At 36.6% G+C, this 18,944-nt stretch overlaps 2 protein-coding genes and 1 long non-coding RNA gene across 7 annotated transcripts; 1 reads left to right on the forward strand and 2 right to left on the reverse strand.

The window, feature by feature from the left end:
• Positions 1 to 1,569: 1,569 nt before the first annotated feature.
• On the reverse strand, positions 1,570 to 4,340 carry LOC108339690 (uncharacterized). Of its 2 annotated transcripts, XM_017576876.2 has the most exons (5): positions 4,202 to 4,340; positions 3,889 to 4,061; positions 3,298 to 3,554; positions 2,215 to 2,666; positions 1,570 to 2,098 (listed from the first exon to the last, which is right to left on the reverse strand). In XM_017576876.2, exons 2-5 carry the CDS (start codon positions 3,984 to 3,986, stop codon positions 1,823 to 1,825), a joined length of 1,083 nt encoding a protein of 360 aa, XP_017432365.1. In that variant the 5' UTR covers positions 3,987 to 4,061; positions 4,202 to 4,340; the 3' UTR covers positions 1,570 to 1,822. The 2 variants fall into 2 exon arrangements, with proteins under 2 accessions (XP_017432365.1, XP_052733867.1); XM_052877907.1 differs by having other exon boundaries at positions 3,889 to 4,220.
• A 173-nt stretch (positions 4,341 to 4,513) lies between these two features.
• LOC128196556 (uncharacterized) lies at positions 4,514 to 5,711 on the forward strand. 4 transcript variants are annotated; one of them, XR_008248989.1, is made up of 3 exons: positions 4,514 to 4,593; positions 4,827 to 4,865; positions 5,033 to 5,711. It is a non-coding gene; the product is annotated as an uncharacterized LOC128196556 (long non-coding RNA). The 4 variants fall into 4 exon arrangements; XR_008248990.1 differs by having other exon boundaries at positions 4,526 to 4,683; XR_008248991.1 differs by having other exon boundaries at positions 4,526 to 4,683; positions 5,439 to 5,711.
• Positions 5,712 to 6,187: 476 nt separating this feature from the next.
• LOC108339613 (uncharacterized) lies at positions 6,188 to 8,843 on the reverse strand. The gene is made up of 4 exons (XM_017576771.2): positions 8,538 to 8,843; positions 7,879 to 8,135; positions 6,937 to 7,388; positions 6,188 to 6,610 (listed from the first exon to the last, which is right to left on the reverse strand). The coding sequence occupies exons 1-4, from the start codon at positions 8,639 to 8,641 to the stop codon at positions 6,338 to 6,340; spliced, it is 1,086 nt and encodes a 361-aa protein (XP_017432260.1). The 5' UTR covers positions 8,642 to 8,843; the 3' UTR covers positions 6,188 to 6,337.
• Positions 8,844 to 18,944: the final 10,101 nt, after the last annotated feature.

An 18,944-nucleotide genomic window follows, 5' to 3' on the forward strand; every position in this document is an offset into this window, starting at 1 on the left:
TTGAAATCAATTTCTACTTAATCTCAAGCTAGTGAAATAAGATGAGTGATTAGTTCATCAATCAACAAACATAAATTGATTCACAAACATGCAAACAAAAGCATACTTTAATAAATAAAACACTATCAATATAAGAGAGTTTCAAAGGATTACATCTTGACCTCAACACAAGAGAGACTTAGCTCTTTATAATGGATGTAAAGATTACGTGATTTGAATAATCATGTTCTCTTATACTCTCTAAGAATAATCAATAAGTGTAGATAAAAGTGTTTACAAAGCTCTCTAAAAAAGTATCTAAAATGAAAATCCAAAAATCTCCCTAAAATAGGAATATAACTCTGTTTTTATAAATGGCTCAAGGTGGGATCTCTATAGTCCCCTTGTGACTCAACAATAGAGGTTTCCTTCCCATGGGTTTGCTTTTATGGTTCACCCTCCTACTCTAGTGCTTTGAAAATGAGTCTTCATGGCTTAGCTTTAGATTTGGTGTTTGAGGTTTTTTCTTCCAAGGGGTTTGCTCTTTGTGGCTGAGCTTCAATTCTACTACTCAATTACACGAGTTACCATTTGTCCAAAATTGCTTGAATTTCATCTAATTTTTAAAAGTTTTCACTTTAAGTCTCTTTTAGTGTTAAAAACTATAGAACCAATTGGATCAAAAATAAATTTAGTAAAATCTTAATATAGTAAAAAATGTATCAAATTCATCTCAAAATTAACTTAAATGAAAAACTTATCAACATGCTAACCTAATTCGCTTTTTGCAAGCTAAATGCAAACGGATCAAGATGGGACGAGTGGACAACATTACCATCAATATAGAGATATGACCCATATGAAACTAAACAATGACCAAATAGATTTTTTTTTAATTTATGTTTTTTTAATATATTTTTTTAGTGCTTTTTATTTATTTGAAAATTGTTGCAACTAACCAAATCTTAAAAGAATCAATATTAAAAATTAAAAAAAAATGATAAATGTATAAAAAATATACTTGTTTGCATATGACTATAAAATTATTAAAATAAAATAACAAATAATAAAAATGACTAATAGTAGAAATAAATGTATAAAAATATACTTGTTCTTTTGTAGCTCTCTCTTACCCCTAAACTAGTTTTCTACAACGATATCATTGAAGGATTGCCCAAATTAGGAGGGACAGGTTGAGTAAAGCTGCCCATTTCATGGCTTTAACTCACACGTATACAGCTAGCGATGTAGCTCAAACATATCTTGATTATGTTTTAAACTGCTTGGAAACCCAATTAGCATCACCAGTGATCGTGACGCCATCTTCATTAGCCAATTTTGGCAAGAATTTATGTCTTTACAGGGAGTGCAGATTCAGTTATCTTCTAGTTACCAGTAATAAATCTTCCATGTTCCAGGGAAATTCGTTGTTGTTGATGAAACTGGAAAGGAAAAGGCTCTTGAATCGGGTAGCAAGCAAGGTTGCATGCCTTGTTTCTCAAGTTCTTTTCTTCGAAAAAGTTCGAGAACTACCGGAATCTCCAGAATGGTGCACAGCTTAGCAAAATTGATAAATAAAACACACAGTAATTAGTGCAATGAATACACTGTAACACTTGTACATTCAGCCTTTGATTCAATAACACTTACATTCTGCCTTTGACTTCAATTCCATTTCTCAAGAGACAACAATGGCCTCAAAATCAACAGGAAATTACAGATACATTGGAATCAGTTTGAATACAATAGGGAAATAATTAAACACATAGAATCAACAGATACACAACAATGACTATGAAAAGAAAAGTTGAAGATGTATATATACACCACTCACTAAACCAAATTAAGACTTCTTAACATTAGGTTCAAGTCCTAAATCCTTTCTGGTTTTCCCCACAAACAAATCTCCAGATTTGATCATGCCAGGAAGCCTTCCAAGCACTGTAATGAATGGGAACTGTGCTACTGCAGTTTTTCTCCCTAATGAGACTATAGAGATTGGTGGTTGCGCCTTGTATGTTCCCAATTTGTTCTCTTTGCCTCCTCCTTCTATCAATAACTTTAGGTTCTTGGCAACCAATTGAGCATGACCACTTGCATACACCCCTTGTTTGATTTCCTGTCACACAATGTATAGTTCATCAACAAGTTGCTTGCAAAGATTTTTAAATACCACAAATATTGTGCACAGAATCAAATTACCAAAATGATCTTGCTTTGGTTAATATCACTTACTTGAACATCTGTAATATCTCCAATTGCAAAAATGTTGCTCCTGCCCTTCACTCTCAAGTTTTCATCGACCTTGATCCTTCCATCACCATCCAAGTCATCTTTCAGAAGTGTTTCTCTAAGCCATGTGGAACCAACTGGTTTCCCTATGCATAGAAAATGAGCATCTGCTTCTATAGTCTCTCCATTTGAAGTTTCATATGTCTTATTTTCTTCCGAAGAGGATTTCACTTCGACAGATTGCTCTAGTTTCACATCAACCTTCTTTGATTTGAGCCACTTCAAAGTCTTACTTGATGCTTTTTGCCCAATGTATTCCAGCAATCTTACCCCTTTATGCACTATAGTGACCTTTTTGTCAGGAAAATCAACAGCAATCTCTGCTGCAAGCTCAACACCAGTTGGACCTCCCCCAACAATCAAAATTGAACTTGCAGATTTGATTTTTGCATTTTCTGCCATGCAAAATTCTCCTCATTAGTCAAATAAATACATTTAAAATCGCTTCATATGCCAAAATTTATTATATAATGGAACTTTGACTAGAAATACACAGCTACGTGTTCTTTGGATACACTTCTCAATTAAAAAACTCACAGGAAAAGAAATAAAGAAAAGTAAAATTGAATTGAATTATTCCTATATGTTAAAATCACCTTTTGTACTTAACTTCTATAGAACCTCTTTCATCCAACTTCTTTAGAAACTGATTTTTAACTTGGATTAAAAATTCAACTGTTTTAAAATTCTCAAAATAAGATCAATTTAAAATATATAACTATATAACTGAGGCAAATCTCATCTTTCAAGTCAATTTTATATAAGATTGAGTTAAGTTTAAAATTAACTTCTTTAACAAGTTTTGTTATCTTATTTTCTTCTCTACGTATTTATGAAAAGAAATCTATCCAACCAGAGATCCCTACTCCTAATAATCTAGCCTAGAACAATCATATTCAAGCCTACAAAGGAAAATCATCTTAATTTCACAGTAAATAAACAATGAAATATCGAGAGTAATTTATATTCCATTAGTTTCTGAGTTTAGATATTTCTTTGTTTTTTTGGTTCAAGTTAAAGTATTACCTGCTTTGTATTGGTCAAGTCTTTCAGTCCTGGTTTTGGGAATAGGTTCTGCGTGGCCAGTGGCAATAACAAGATAGTCATAGGCAATCTGCTGGCCATCTGCAGTAAACACTTCAGTTTCAGTTATGTTGACTGCACTGGATACAACAAGGTCACCCTTTTTGAAGTACTCTCTATGGTTGATCACTATCCTTTCAGCAAAAGATGGCTCAACCAATCCCCTCAAACTTGCCCATGGAATCTCAAAATATTCCTTCCTGTGTTCAACAACTCAGTCAATGCAACATACACATAACAAGCTCTATGGTGAAACCTACTCTCAAATTTTGGGTCTGCTTAAAATTGGTTATAAACTCGTTTGAACTTATCAAAGAAGCAAAAGTTTATTTTTTAAACTTAAGTTGATAAACATCTAGAGGTTACTTATTTCATTAAACTGTGCAATCAAGCTCTTAAGTATCAAGCACTTAAGCATTGTTTGAAATTAACCACAGTTTTTATACTTGTATGCATCATTGAACTTCAATTAGATATAGAAAAGAGATAATAGAGAGACCATGGTAGGATTACATATAGAAAGAGGGAACTCACGGATCGATAAGGGTAACGTTGGCTTGATTTTGTATATTTTTTGCTAGGCTGGCACCGGCAACACCACCTCCTACGATGACCACTTTCTTCTCCGCCATCTTTAGTGATTGCAATATACTCACCCTTGATAAGAGTTGGAATTTACTCTGTAATTTGCAATGATTGTTATGTTCCTGAAATAAGATAAGGCAACAACATAAATAGATGTCTCTGCGTCATTGCATGTATCATCAAAATGAAATGTCAAATCTTGAATTTGGACACAAATAAGACTAAAGCCAAATGGAAGCTGTAGCTGTAGTCAACCAATCACCTTCCTAGTTCACAACCAGAAAGAAAGCTGTGTTCCAACAACTTCTTTATGTGAAATTTCTTTAGGAAAATATTATTAAACAAAATAAAAGGACCCCACAATTATATGAAAATTTATAATTACATGGTATAATACTCTTGAATCATTGACGATGATGGCTTCTTAATAAAGGTTCTTAGGTGTCAGCCAGCATATGGTGTAGCTTGCTGATTCAGACTTCCTAGAGGTGATTATTCAAATGCAACGGATTAAAATAAATCATGTTAGAAGATATTTTCCTTTATTTAATGTATTCTTTTTCTTTTTCGTGCAAGGTGTCAAGGAGTTGGGGACAATGAGTTGGAGTTCCAACTTGAAACCACAGATTTGGCACTTTGTGATCAAATACTGCCGTAAGTTTTCTAGGACCTTCTTTCTTAGTATAGCAGCAGATTAAGAGCTAAGGATTTGATATAGTCTTGATTCGTGTAGTTTAAGATAAGGTTATTATCTTCACTTTCATCAGCTTTTGACTAATTGGGCTCAAAGTTGACTTATCTTCCTTCTAGATGAGTTAGGCTTTGGATTCATCTTATGTCCCAATCTTTCTTTTTTGACATTTATGCCTTTTATCCTGAACTTACAGCATAAATTCACCAAGAGAACCAATAGCTACAGGATCCAGGTTAGTTCGACCCAAAAGAAATAGTTTTTTCTTATTATTCTTAATGCTTTTTCACCTTTGGAAATATCAGTTTCTTTTCTGTTCTTATCTTTTATAATTCACCCTCATAGTTTTTTGGTAATTTCTTAGTCTTCCAGTTAATGATTTTTGTTCATTATTTAATATAGTGCAATCTTGATCTTAAGGGTGGAGCAGAAGGTACTATTTTGATTTGAGACTGCATAAATCTTTTACGGAAGACAATTTTGTTCGAATCAGTAAGAACAGAAGGACAAAACTTGTTTTTATGTTTAGTATTTAACGTAACTACATAAGACTTGAATTTAACACCACTCATTAAGCTGAACATTTTTCATATTATTTTATCTATTCACTTAGCAGCCAAAATGCTCTCTAATGCAAGATGTTTTTTTTTTGTTCTCATTCAATTCCTTATATTTCGCTGCTGCCTGTTGTGAGCAATATTGTTTTGAAAGTAACATTTTCGTTCACATGGAAAGTGACTTCTTGATCGTACAAGTAGATTGAAATGTGAAACAATCGATTGACCTTAGAACTCCAATGTCATTGCAGATCAAACTTTAAAAAGAAGGAAATAGTGTGAAAACAAATGAGCCAGCACTTTATTTTGGTACCAGATTTGCCGGCGAAACACCATCATATGAAATTCAAATCACATCCTCAAATGCATGGTCTATTTCTTTTCTAATCCTATATGTACCAACAACCATTATTAATCTATACAGCTATACTTATTCGAGGGAAATAGGTCATATGGATTAAACAATACTATTTTGTTCTGTCATGAAACAATAAAGCTTTGAGATCCATTAAGATCTCAGTATTTTAAAATGGCCTCACCTAAAGTTTTTCTTGTCCTATCTTCACCAACATGTCAAAGTTGGAATGCACTCTTAGAAGTGAACAGGGATACCTTTTTAAGAAGTTAGTGGATGATTACACAAAAATGATTAAAGAATTTAATTAAGTATCCTTGCTTTTGGTAGGATTTACTCGAACTGAAGATAAGTTTGCACATTGTACAGCAAGCATAACATGAGATTTCATGCAATACAAGTGGCTTGTATGTTATTTCACCTGGGTCTATTTTGAAGTTTGAATATGTGAATATAAATCTCGACTCCTACAAACTATCAAATTATTATGTGATATAATTGTCAATTAATTTCGAACTGTGTGAAAATATTATTTTTCATTTTCATGTAGTGTGTCAAACTTTCTGCAGACAAACCACCCAATCAATTTTATCAACCGTACATGTCAACGATACGATGGTTCTGAATCACAATTATATCTCATGATTCCAGGAAACACCATTTAAGCATAAAGATATTTCACGTACATATGTATTCTTTAAAGGAAAAACAAATTGAAAAACACCAATCTACAGCACAAACTATGAAACGGACTGATTTTGTAATTTATGTACACACCATGCACACAATTTAGCGTCAAGCTTTTACAATATCATAACTGAGTCCCATTTGTCTTCTTGTTCTACCAACAAACAAATCTCCAGACTTAATGAATCCTGGAATTCTTCCAGTGATTGTCCAGAATGGTAACTGTGCCACTGCTTCTTTCCTCCCAAGTGAAACTATTGCAATTGCTGAATGTGGCTTGTAAGTTTCCATCTTACATTCTCTTGCTCCGTGTATTATCACCTTCAGGTTGTTCACAACAACTTCAGCTTGCTGCTGTGCCAAAAACCCTTGCTTGATTTCCTGTTGTATGGATTTCCATTAAAAAACCTCTTATTAGGTGCCTTGTAAGAAGATTAAAATGCCAATGATCCTATAGCATTTTAACCAATTTATATGGGACAAAACCAAAGAGACTTCTACATAACGATCTCCAGTAATACACATATATTATCAGTAAGAAGAAACTAAATTCTGGCCAAAACTCAGGCAGTAAAGCATGACTTCTCAGTTTAGCTCAAGAGAACCAGCCAGAAGACAATGTTAAAAAGCGAGATTCAGGAACTTATTGATTTTTGAATAAAACTATATAATTGTGAAAAGCTGAATGAGTTATTAATAGCACTTACTGGAATATTTGTAATATCTCCTATTGCAAAAATGTTGCCCCGTCCATTGACTCTTAATTTTTCATCTACCTTGATCCTTCCCTGAGAATCCAAATCATTCTCCAACACAGTTTCCTTCAGCCATGCAGTAGAAAGTGGTTTTCCCATGCATAAAAAATGACAATCTGCTTCAATTGTCTCTCCTATTGAAGTTCGATATATCTTTTGTCCATCTGTGAATCCATTCAAGTTAACTCTTTGGTCTAGTTTCACCACAACATTCTTTGATTTCAACCATTTTAAAGCCTTATGCCCAGCTTTTGCCCCTATAAACTCCAGCAGCCTCGACCCTTTGTGTACTAGTATAACCTTCTTATCTGGAAAATCAACAGCTATCTCTCCGGCAAGTTCCACACCAGTGGGACCTCCTCCAATAATCAGAATGGAACGAGCAGATTTTATCTTTCGATTCTCTGCCAGAGAAAACGAACTTCATTACTCAAGTACTGACTAAGACAAATATTATTACATGGTTCAACAGATGAAGCTATTCTAGAAAAAAGAAATATTACTAAATGAGCAATGTCAATCCATGATTCAATAGACTAAAACACAATAATGTAAATAATGACCGATAGCTTTAAACAAGTTAATGGAGAACCACCGTTGGTTCGAGGATGGATAGGATCTTCCACTCCTATTGATTGGTATGAATTTTATTATATTACTTCCTAAGTTTATATTACTAAACATATAAAAATCCAAGAGTACATCAATGTGTACTTATGAGAGAGAAAAATGATTGAACGCTTGCTTGAAACAGAACATATAATATTTTTAAAATAAGAAAATGCAGAGAGCAATTGTAATATGTAGAACCTTGGAAATTTTAGAATTTTTTTATATGAAGTTGTGTCCTTTTGTAATTGGATCCATTATTATCGGATATAGTTTCAAACTCACCTTCATTGAACTGATTAAGTCTTTCACTCCTAGTTTTGGGGACAGAATCTGCACGACCAGTGGCAATAACAAGATAATCATAGCCAATTCGACGGCCATCTGCAGTCAACACTTCAGTTTCTGTAATATTGACGGCTTCGGACGTAACGATATCGGCATTGGTAAGGTAATCTCTGTGATTGATCAACGTTCTCTCTGCAAAAGATGGCTCAACCATTGACCTCAAATTTGCCCATGGAATCTCAAAATATTCCTTCCTGCAATCAATCACTCTGAATCAGGTGAAAAACCCAATGAAAAGTTGGCAGCAACAACAACCACCACCACCATATGCATGAAAAGTTAGAAACTTCAATATCAATGCAATGTATAGCTCATCACCACTTCAAACCCAACATATTTCCTATTGACAAACATCTCCAAAAGCACACTTCTAAACCTCAAAATTGAAACTTGGAAATTTGGGAGGTAACAAAAGGCGATAAATATTCCCGAAATTGACAAGGGTTGAAAATGGTCACTCAAAACCCTTCTCTTTACCAAAAGGAAGAGAACCAGAGCAGAAAATGGGTGCCTCAATTAGCCAAATTCAAATAAAAAATATTTCTGCTTGAATTATTAATCAAGAAAAAAAAAGTTGCGGAAAATATTTGAATTACGAATCAACGAGGGTGACACGGGCATGGAATTGAAGAGATCTAGCGACGACGGATCCTGCAACGCCACCTCCAAGAATCACCACTCTCTTCCTGTCTTTTTCCATTTCGATTATTTGCTTCGTTTCTTCGCCGATCGCAGTTTTCTACTCCTGTTGCTATCTGGCATTATATAATTAAAGGGAAGAAGTAAAAAAATAGTATCTAACAGTTTTCTTACAGGAGAATACCATCTAACACAGTTGTCTGCAAATTTGTAAGGTTAGATAGATAGGTTGGACTGGGGTCACGACAACTACGATTATGTTCTGCTTCTCTGTTTGGGGTAAAGAAAAAGATAAAGTGAGAAAAAAAAAAGATTGTTACTTTTCAAAATTTTATTCAATTTTTTTATAATTTTTGGATGTTTTGATTTGTGTTTACTCTTACGAAATGATTATTATAAAAATGGGAATCTATATACTATGTTTTTATTTTATTTTTGAAATTTATTTAAAACAGATTAGTTGAGTAAAAAATTGGTTTGAATAACCTTATCATTTTAAGGTATTTTTAGTTTATTTTTAAAATATTTATATTTAGTTTAAATTTTCTATAATTTAAAAATAATATAACGCGTTTCAAATGAAAAATCAAACACGCTAAAAATACTTCATACTCCCTTCTACCTTTTTATTGCACCAAATTAAAAGCATGCTTAAGTTTCTTAAAACAATACTTTTAAGAAAAATCTTAAAATTAAAGTTATTTTTCTTCTTTAAATAGTAGAGAAAAAAAATTAATTTATGTGTTTTATTAATGTTAAGGAAAACTTTAAGAAAAAATTTTCAAATTACATCATCATTTAATTAAAACATATGAAATCAATATTCAGATTAAAATGACCAAATGTCAATAACATTCAAATTAAAAAATCAAATATTCGTAATGGATCACAAAATAAATTAAACAACCAAATAGATATAGATAGTATACATAATAAATCCAACAGACAATACACAAATGAATACAAATTGTTTTTAAATTCAAAAGACATTATTTTCTAAAAAGAGCTTTCATTCACTCCTTTATTTTAATATTTGTTTTTATAACATTTTGTTGGTAATTTATTATTTTGGGGTGTGCACGTGTAGAATCTATCTTCAACAACATTACAACTCAAGTCAATACTTAATATATTGAATATCATCATCATTTGATCTATTTGAAAACTTAGCAATATTTATATACATGGCCAAGTATCCTTCAACATTGATATTTTTCTAGAACAAATTATTACAAAGCACATCATGAATGTTGTTTATCGAAGATAAAATGTCACATGTCGAAGATTGAGTATTACTTATCAAAGATTAAGAGCTGCATTCCGAAAGTTGAGAATTATCCGACAAAGGTTATGTGTCACATGTTGAAGGTCGAGTGTTCCTTGTCGAAGAATAAGCATATTTATCATTGTCGAAGAATAAGCATTATCTATTGAAGATGGTAGACCTCTTACTAAAGATTATGTGTCACACGTCATAATTGAGTGTTGTCTACTAGTAATTGTTGCTTATTGAGGGTTGCATGTCTTCTATCATTAATGTGCGCTGCTTGCTGAAGATAATAATGAACTACTTACTAAACGGCCTAGTCGAGTACGTATAGACCCACCACATCTAATGGTGTACCACCTACTGTGTAACTTAGCAAAATCTAATTAACTATCACCTCATTCAAAATAAATGGTTCATTGGGTCATTGAGCCTACACTCAGACCATTTAGATAAAGATCTATAAGTATTAAATTATGTTTTACAAAATATCGCTTCACAAGTTTATGAAGTTAAAGTTTCTTTACAAAATACCTCTTTGATTTTATAAGAAAACTTTGATTTTACAAAAGTGAATAATAATAACAAAATATTGATTATAATCACTCGAGAAGAACAAATAAACATTAGTATGATAATATAATATGAAAGTTAAACAAAAAGTATAAGAAGAAAAAAATGAAATAATATTGATGTTATCCATCAATCTTGAATGAAATAACATTCAACTTTGTTTTTTTTTTCATTTTTATCAATATCAAGTGAAATAACATTCAACTTTGTTTTTATTTTTTTTAATGTCTCTTCAAAGTCTAACTCTAGTAAGCTCTCTAATAACATTTGTATTAACAAATAAATATAAGAACATTAAAATGTAGACCTTCAAATAAATATCAACATTAAAATGTAGACTTCAAGCTCAAGTATGTACTTTTTCATCTAAAAGAGGTAACATATCTACTAAATAGCCATTGTCAAATCTAGAAAGGGATGAATTTTGACAAAGGAATGAATTTTGGGTTAGCCTTTAGAACTAATTCACTATCATCTAAAAAAACTTTTGTTCCAAATTGAAAGTTAATACTATAACTATTGTTATGTAGTAAGATATTTATTACACAAAATATCTTAGATATTATATTTATTACATAAAATATCTTAAACGGTTAAGATATTTATAAGTAACTAACCATATTTTTAGGTAAGGTGGTTATTTTTATTTTGCTTATAAATACAATGACAGGGCAAAAGTTCAAGTACGTTCTCTCTATGTCTAGAGACCCTAAATAATATTTCAGAAAAGTATCATAATCACTCTCTTGAGAGCTGAGGCTCCATAACTCACATCTGACTTGAGCGTCGGAGTATCTTTGCAGGTACCTCCCCCTCCTTTGGCGAGTATGAACAACAACAATTGGAGAAGAGCAAGCATCCCAGACAGCCAGGAGCAACAAAGACACACCGGACAACATTAACACCGAAACATATGTTATGTAGTAAGATATTTATTACACAAAATATCTTAGATATTATATTTATTACATAAAATATCTTAAACGGTTAAGATATTTATAAGTAACTAACCATATTTTTAGGTAAGGTGGTTATTTTTATTTTGCTTATAAATACAATGACAGGGCAAAAGTTCAGGTACGTTCTCTCTATGTCTAGAGACCCTAAATAATATTTCAGAGCAGTATCATAATCACTCTCTTGAGAGCTGAAGCTCCATAACTCACATCTGATTTAAGCGTCGGAGTATCTTTGCAGGTACCTCCCCCTCCTTTGGCGAGTATGAACAACAACAATTGGAGAAGAGCAAGCATCCCAGACAGCAAGGAGCAACAAAGACACACCGGACAACATTTACACCGAAACATTTTAGCGCCCACCGTGGGGCCGAAGGCCATCCCACAAAAGCCACAAGAGGAGCCTCGGCCTTGACGAATCCCTTCTTCGGATAAAGCTATTGTTGCATCATCGCAAGGATTCTCCCCCGTGAGCCATTAATGCCACCGTAAACACCTTTGCGAAATTGTGCCTCTTTGCGGGTCAGACCCAGCGCAGAGAACGTCTCCAAATCAGGTCCATCCATCAGCCTCCGTCGTGCCACCGGACACCGCTATCACAGGGGAATCATTAATTCATCCCCATCGCCTTCCAAACACGGTCACGCTGAGCCTACGACAGTGGTGGAGACCACCGAACTCCTATCCACAATGCATCTCAACAAGAACAGCCCACACCAGCACCTTCATTGACGCCACTCCTCAGATCCCAAAACGCGCAATCAAAACCAACCCCAATTCGAAAACTTCACAACCTCTACTCGCAAAAACAAAACGATCAAAACCACAATTCCAATCAATGAAAATCCAATTACACCAGGAATCCCTAATTTCCCAATTTCCACAAACCCCAATCCCCAAATTGAGCTCAGGTTCTCACTCTTCGTCTTCAATGGCAACATCTTTTCTGAAAACTACACCCAACGTGTTCCAAGGACAACCCCAAACCGGGCCCTGTCCTGACCGCCCACCGCCGTCGTGATTTAAGAGCCGCTGTCGCGCTTATCCTCTTCAATGTCGCAGCGTTGGTTCCATCCTCCATCATCTCCAAACTCCATCAGGTGCAGCTCAAGCGACAACCACACCAGGGCCATCGCCATCAAATCCGCCAGTCCATCCCAAGCCTAGGGACTCCATGGTCTTCGATCACCTTGGATCGCGGCTTCCGTCGACGACAACCTCAGGATCGGTCGTTCTGCAGTGTGGCTGATTCTAGGGTTTTTTGGGGCAGAAAGGGATTTTACAAAGAGGCGAGAAGAAGACGGTTGTTACCCAGGGTAAACCCTTTCGGTGTCTTGTCAGACCCATTCTCCACGTCTTCCGCAACCCTCGCGCAATCCACGCGTCGTTCGGTTCTGCCTCCACGTCATCTAACCCAATTTCTATTCCCCAAACTTTAACAACGTTCGTCCACCCGTCTCAATGACGTTCGGACGCTTGGACTCAACCGTTCGACATCCGTCTCATCGATGTTCGGCAGCTTGGCCTTCATCGTTCGACCTTTCTTATTGACGTTCGGTCTCCACCGCTCGGCCTCACGTGCCACTCGGCCGCTCGACAACCTATGTGTCGAGCGTACAAACAGTCCTCACGATCGGCCTCCTGACACTCGGCACCTGGGCCTTAACCATTCGACACTTCGGCCTCCCTGGCGATTAGCCATTCGGCCTCCCTGCCGATCAACCATTCGGCCTCCTTGCCGATCAACCATTCGGCCTCCCTGCCGATCAACCATTCGGCCACCCGCCTCAACAACGATCCTCCATTTTTGTCGAACACTGATGAGACAGCACCTCGAGTGATCGTCCACTTAGTCGACCACTGGTGATCGACAACATACGGTCGTCCTTAACCGATCGTAAACTCATTTAGAGGAACGACAGCGACGCCATCAGTGACCATAAGCGCTACAGCACTCGACCGAACGACAGCGAGGCCGGACGACCGAAATTCTCGTCGTTCGCCCTCACACATATTTTGGTCATCCGACCTCATCGTTCGACCTCCCTGGCGATCAACCATTCGGCGCATTCCAAGGTCGTCCATCTTGGTCGACCGACCAGACCGAGTGTGTATCGCGATCGGCAAAACCATCCTCATTGCCGTTCGGCAATTCCCAAGGTCGTCCATCTCGGTCGACCATCAGCAAAATCTTCCTCATTACCGTTCGACAATTTCCAGGTCGACCATCAAGAACGAGTCGTACTCCAAGGTCGTCCATTTAGGGCGATCGACAAAACCGTTCAGCCACCCGTCTTTATAACGTTCGTCCACTCGGTCCCCAACGTTCGACCATCCGTCGACACTATCGCTCCAACATTCGGCCATACTCATGTTCGGCCTCCTGACGTTCGGTACCTGGGCCTTAAACGGTCGGCACCTCGGCCTCTATGACGTTCGGCGCCTTGACCTCACCGTTCGACAATCCATGGTCACAAGCGTTCCAACACTCGACCATTGGGACTAACTGACGTCCGGCCTTCCGGCCTTTATCGCTCGACCATCCATCGACACGAGCACTCAAGCACTGGGCCATCCGACCCCACTGATGTTCAGCCAGTCGAACTTCATAACGTTCATCCGCTTGCCTCAATCGTTCAGCGGTAGGTCTCAATGATGTTCGGCCGCTTGGCCTCCACCCTTTGGCCTCAGCCATTTGGCCATCCATATCTCGAGCATTCCAGAATTCGGTCTCAAGAACGTTTGACCCTACTGATAGTCCGCCATTCGGTGCAACTAACGTTCGGCCTCACTGACGTTTGGCCATTCGACTAAGCTGCTGCTCGCCCATTGGTCCTGACGCTCGGCATCTTGGCTTCAACCGTTCGGCCAACCGCTTCATTAACGTTCGACAATTACCGCAAGAAGCGTTCGGTCATTCGGACTCACTGACGTTCGGCCACCCGATCTTTTTGACGTTGGGCCTCAAGCGTCCAGCATTCGGCCTAACTTACGTTCGGCCGCCAGGTTTACAACTCGACTGAACGGTCTTACCTATAAATGCATTAATTTGTTTGGCTACTCTCTTTCTCGTTTTACAACGCAGATAAGCACATCTTACATGCATAGGCGGACACAGAGATTCGTCCATGCTAAAGCACTCAAAACCGGGAAAACACTCCTAGACCTGGTAGATGTTCGCCCTAGAACACCCAGGTGCATTGCATAAAGGGATACACTCCCGCTGGTAGATGTTCGCCCTAGAACACCCAGGTGCATTGAATAACGGGATACACTCCCTCTGGTAGTTGTTCGCCCAAGAACACCCAGAACGTCAACCGCTCGACAATCCATGTCCACGAGCGTTCTACGGGATACACTCCCTCTAGTAGTTGTTCGCCCAAGAACACCCAGAACATCAACCGCTCGACAATCCATGTCCACGAGCGTTCTACGGGATACACTCTCTCTGGTAGTTGTTCGCCCAAGAACACCCAGAACATCAACCGCTCGACAATCTATGTGTCGAGCGTTCATACAGTCGGTCGTTCGGCCTCCCTTCGGTTTCAACCGCTCGACAACCTATGTGTCGAGCGTTCATACAGTCGGTCGTTCGGCCTCCCTTCGGTTTCAACCGCTCGACAACCTATGTGTCGAGCGTTCATACAGTCGACCGTTCGGCCTCCCTTCAGTTTCAACCGCTCGACAACCCCTGTGTACGAGCGTTCATACAGTCGGCCGTTCGGCCTCCCTTCGGTTTCAACCGCTCGACAACCTATGTGTCGAGCGTTCATACAGTCGGTCGTTCGGCCTCCCTTCGGTTTCAACCGCTCGACAATCCCTGTGTGCGAGCGTTCACGCAATCGACCGTTCAGCCTCAAAGGTGTTCGACCTTTTGGTTTCTACCGCTCGACAACCCCTGTGTACGAGCGTTCATACAGTCGGCCGTTCGACCTCCCTTTGGTTTCAACCGCTCGACAACCTATGTGTACGAGCGTTCATGCAGTCGGCCGTTCGGCCTCCCTTCGGTTTCAACCGCTCGGCCTTAAATGTCACTCGGCCTCTACCGCTCGGCCATACATATCCTCACGTTCGGCCTCACTCGTTCCAGCTTTTTGCCGTTCGTCTTCGCCTCTTTTATGTCCATCAAACACAACCGCTCGATCATCCTTGGTTTGAAACGTTCAGACCGCAGATGAGCAACAACCAGAAACACGCTCTCGAATACAGCGAATGCAACCTCCCTCAAACTCATAAGTCCTATAGTTACCACATCCGTAAAACAGAACCGTTAACTCGGACTTGAGGGGCATGTTATGTAGTAAGATATTTATTACACAAAATATCTTAGATATTATATTTATTACATAAAATATCTTAAACGGTTAAGATATTTATAAGTAACTAACCATATTTTTAGGTAAGGTGGTTATTTTTATTTTGCTTATAAATACAATGACAGGACAAAAGTTCAGGTACGTTCTCTCTATGTCTAGAGACCCTAAATAATATTTCAGAGCAGTATCATAATCACTCTCTTGAGAGCTGAGGCTCCATAACTCACATCTGACTTGAGCGTCGGAGTATCTTTGCAGGTACCTCCCCCTCCTTTGGCGAGTATGAACAACAACAATTGGAGAAGAGCAAGCATCCCAGACAGCCAGGAGCAACAAAGACACACCGGACAATATTTACACCGAAACAACTATGATGATTAGTTCTATAAAAAAAAAAAACTTTTGTTCCGAATTGAAAGTTAATACTAAAACACTGAATACAGTAAACTTTGTCTTTCAAAACGTGAGATTGAAATTTGTAAATTAATGTCTTCATAATTATGGCAGGAATGATATAATTCTGCATTCATATTTTCCATTCTAAATATCAAAAATACTAAGTCAAGTCATATAGAAAATTCTAACATATTAATATTAATGATGAATTTATATTAATTATGAATGAAGTATATTGTCTATTGAAACACCATAATCTCAATACCCTTACCATTATGTTCTAGTTTTCCTTCTCTAAATTCTAGTTTTCCTTCTCTAAATTGATTTCATTCAACGAATGAAATGGCTTTTGTATGTTCATCTCTGTATATTCAAAATGTTATGCAAACATCAAATACACTAAATAAAGAAATAGACTCAAAAAAACCAAGTCGTGAACCCAAAAACACAATATATAAAACACAAAAACACAATTTATAAAGCATGTAAAATAAAGAATGTAATCCTGTAAGCATATAAGGCTCCAAAAAGTATATATAAAAACATATAAATCAATGTAAAATATTTTTGAAATTTAAATTCAAAATCCTTAATTGTAGCTGTCAAAATTCAAAATCTCTAATCCTAATTGTGACAGAACACATTATCCCTAACAATATCTAATAATCCGTAATTGAGACATTGAGACACAACACATTAGACGTTAAGAAATTAGGGATAAAGATAATGGTAAATGAGATCGCAAATGAGAAAAACAAATAAATACAAATTTCACCAAAATAAATGTTGAACAATGCTTCAAGTATTCCAAAGCAGAGATTACCAAAATTGAGTAAGAAATAAGGTTTTGAAATCTTGAAGGACTATGGTTGCAGCCTTTTTGCAGTGAACAATGAATGTAATCCTGGAAGGTAAAAGTAAAAAACAAAAACACGAAAAGTTTGAAATGGAAATAGGTTTTTGTAATGAATCTAAAAGAGTTAGAAAAGGAATACAAACATAGAAAAGGAAAATGTCGATGAAAGCAAAAGACAACATCATTTCTATAATGGTGTATTTGAACTAGTTGAAAGCAGAGAAGAGACAAAGAACAACATAAAATGGTTATCGTGACCAAAATCGGAGAGAGAATAATAACAAATATAAGAAGCATGCAATGCAATTTGAAAACCTAGCTCCAGAAGATGGTGAAGATGTTGAAGGCGTAGAATAATAGAAAATATATTTTTAACAATTTTTTGTTGATAACTTTTTTACTACGTATACATGGTAATTTGTTATTGACTAGTGCCGTTAAAATGGGTTGAAACCCGTGAGCCAACTCGGCTCACCACGGGTTTGAGCCGGGTTAGGTTGGAAAAAAATGTAAAATTTTTATGCGAGCCAATTTTGACCCGGCTCACTAAGAACCCGGCTCACACGGGTTGAACCTGTGGTCGGTCGGGTTGGCTCACCAACCCACCTATTTTTTTTAATTAAATTAAATTAATTATTCAAATATTATTTTTTTATTGAAATCAAATTAATTAAATTAATTATTCAAAATGCACAACCTGATAAGGAAGGAGATGCTCATAATAATGTGGATTTATCCATTCAGGACTCCAATTTAATAGATTGATAATATTATAGATTGGATAATTCAGGAATATATCATTTGTTTTATCTTGTTTTTAGACCTATCTACAAGCATGACAGTTTATCTTGTGCTATATAATATTTTTGTTAACGGCTATATGTAATTTCTTGTATGTCTCATTAAATTAAATTGGCAAAATTGTATGTTTGATAGCTTAGAATATATATAACAATATATTTCTTTTGTTTCATTTTCTTTTATATCAATTGGTCCAATTATTACTGTTTCAATTTCATCGATCAAAATAACATGTTATAAAAATATGAGGAGAAGAGGGTGAAAAAAAAGTTAATTAAGTGAGCTAACCTGTTTAACCCACCAACCCGTGGTGGGTCGGGTCGGGTTTGAATTTTTTTGGCTCGCTAATAAATGAGTCGGGTTAGGTTAGCTCACTAAGTGGCCAACCCGTGGTGGGTCGGGTCGAACCGGACCGGGTTACCCGTTTTGACAACTCTATTATTGACCATTTTAAATATTTTTTTAAAAATAAATTTAAACAGATTAATAAAATAGTAACATGTGACCTTATTGTAAAAATTATAAAAAGTTATATGAGAGAAAATGTTGAATTTGAAATCGATCGTATATGCATGTAGTGGTCTTGAATAAAGAAAGTGATGTCTAAAAAACCAATTTAAGGTGACGTGGCAGTTAATGGAAAAGCCACTTGTTGAATGGTGGAGATGCCACGTATTGACGGTAAAAGCATTCTACACCTTCTATATTTATTCCAGATTATTTTCTATGTCAAAACAGGTTACTTGGCCCGATCCAATCCACTACGGGTTGGTCACTTGATGAGTCAATCCAATCCGATTTATTTATTAGCGAGTCAGAAAAATTTGAATCCGACTCGACCTACCACGGGTTGGTGGGTAAACGGGTTGGCTCACTGACTCACTTAATTACAATTTTTTTTAAATAAAAAAAATTACAAACTTTCTATAATACAAATCTAAACAAATTTGACTCCCAACATGGATGTTTAATTAATTTTGAAAATAAAGAACTTAAATAACTTTTTCAAGCAAAAACAAAATAATAAATAGTTTTTTATTAAATTAAAATTAAATTTTAATAAAATACAATTATGTAGGTGGGTTAGTGGGTTAACCCGGCCCACCACGGGTTCAACCCGCATGAGCCGGGTTTAAACGAGCCGGGTTGAAATCTGACCCGCATAAAAAAAATACAATTTTTTCTAACCAACCCGGCTC

Source organism: Vigna angularis, chromosome 5 (assembly GCF_016808095.1).
Source record: "Vigna angularis cultivar LongXiaoDou No.4 chromosome 5, ASM1680809v1, whole genome shotgun sequence".
In the NCBI taxonomy this organism is placed as follows: Eukaryota; Viridiplantae; Streptophyta; class Magnoliopsida; order Fabales; family Fabaceae; genus Vigna; species Vigna angularis.

Coding starts and splice junctions, on each gene's coding strand:
- LOC108339690 (XM_017576876.2), bottom strand. CDS start 3,986: ATGGCGGAGAAGAAAGTGGTCATCGTAGGAGGTGGTGTTGCCGGTGCC. Junction 2,667..3,297: donor ACTTGACCAATACAAAGCAG/GTAATACTTTAA, acceptor TTTGCATGGCAG/AAAATGCAAAAATCAAATCT. Junction 2,099..2,214: donor GAGATATTACAGATGTTCAA/GTAAGTGATATT, acceptor ATTGTGTGACAG/GAAATCAAACAAGGGGTGTA.
- LOC108339613 (XM_017576771.2), bottom strand. CDS start 8,641: ATGGAAAAAGACAGGAAGAGAGTGGTGATTCTTGGAGGTGGCGTTGCA. Junction 7,389..7,878: donor ACTTAATCAGTTCAATGAAG/GTGAGTTTGAAA, acceptor TTTCTCTGGCAG/AGAATCGAAAGATAAAATCT. Junction 6,611..6,936: donor GAGATATTACAAATATTCCA/GTAAGTGCTATT, acceptor TCCATACAACAG/GAAATCAAGCAAGGGTTTTT.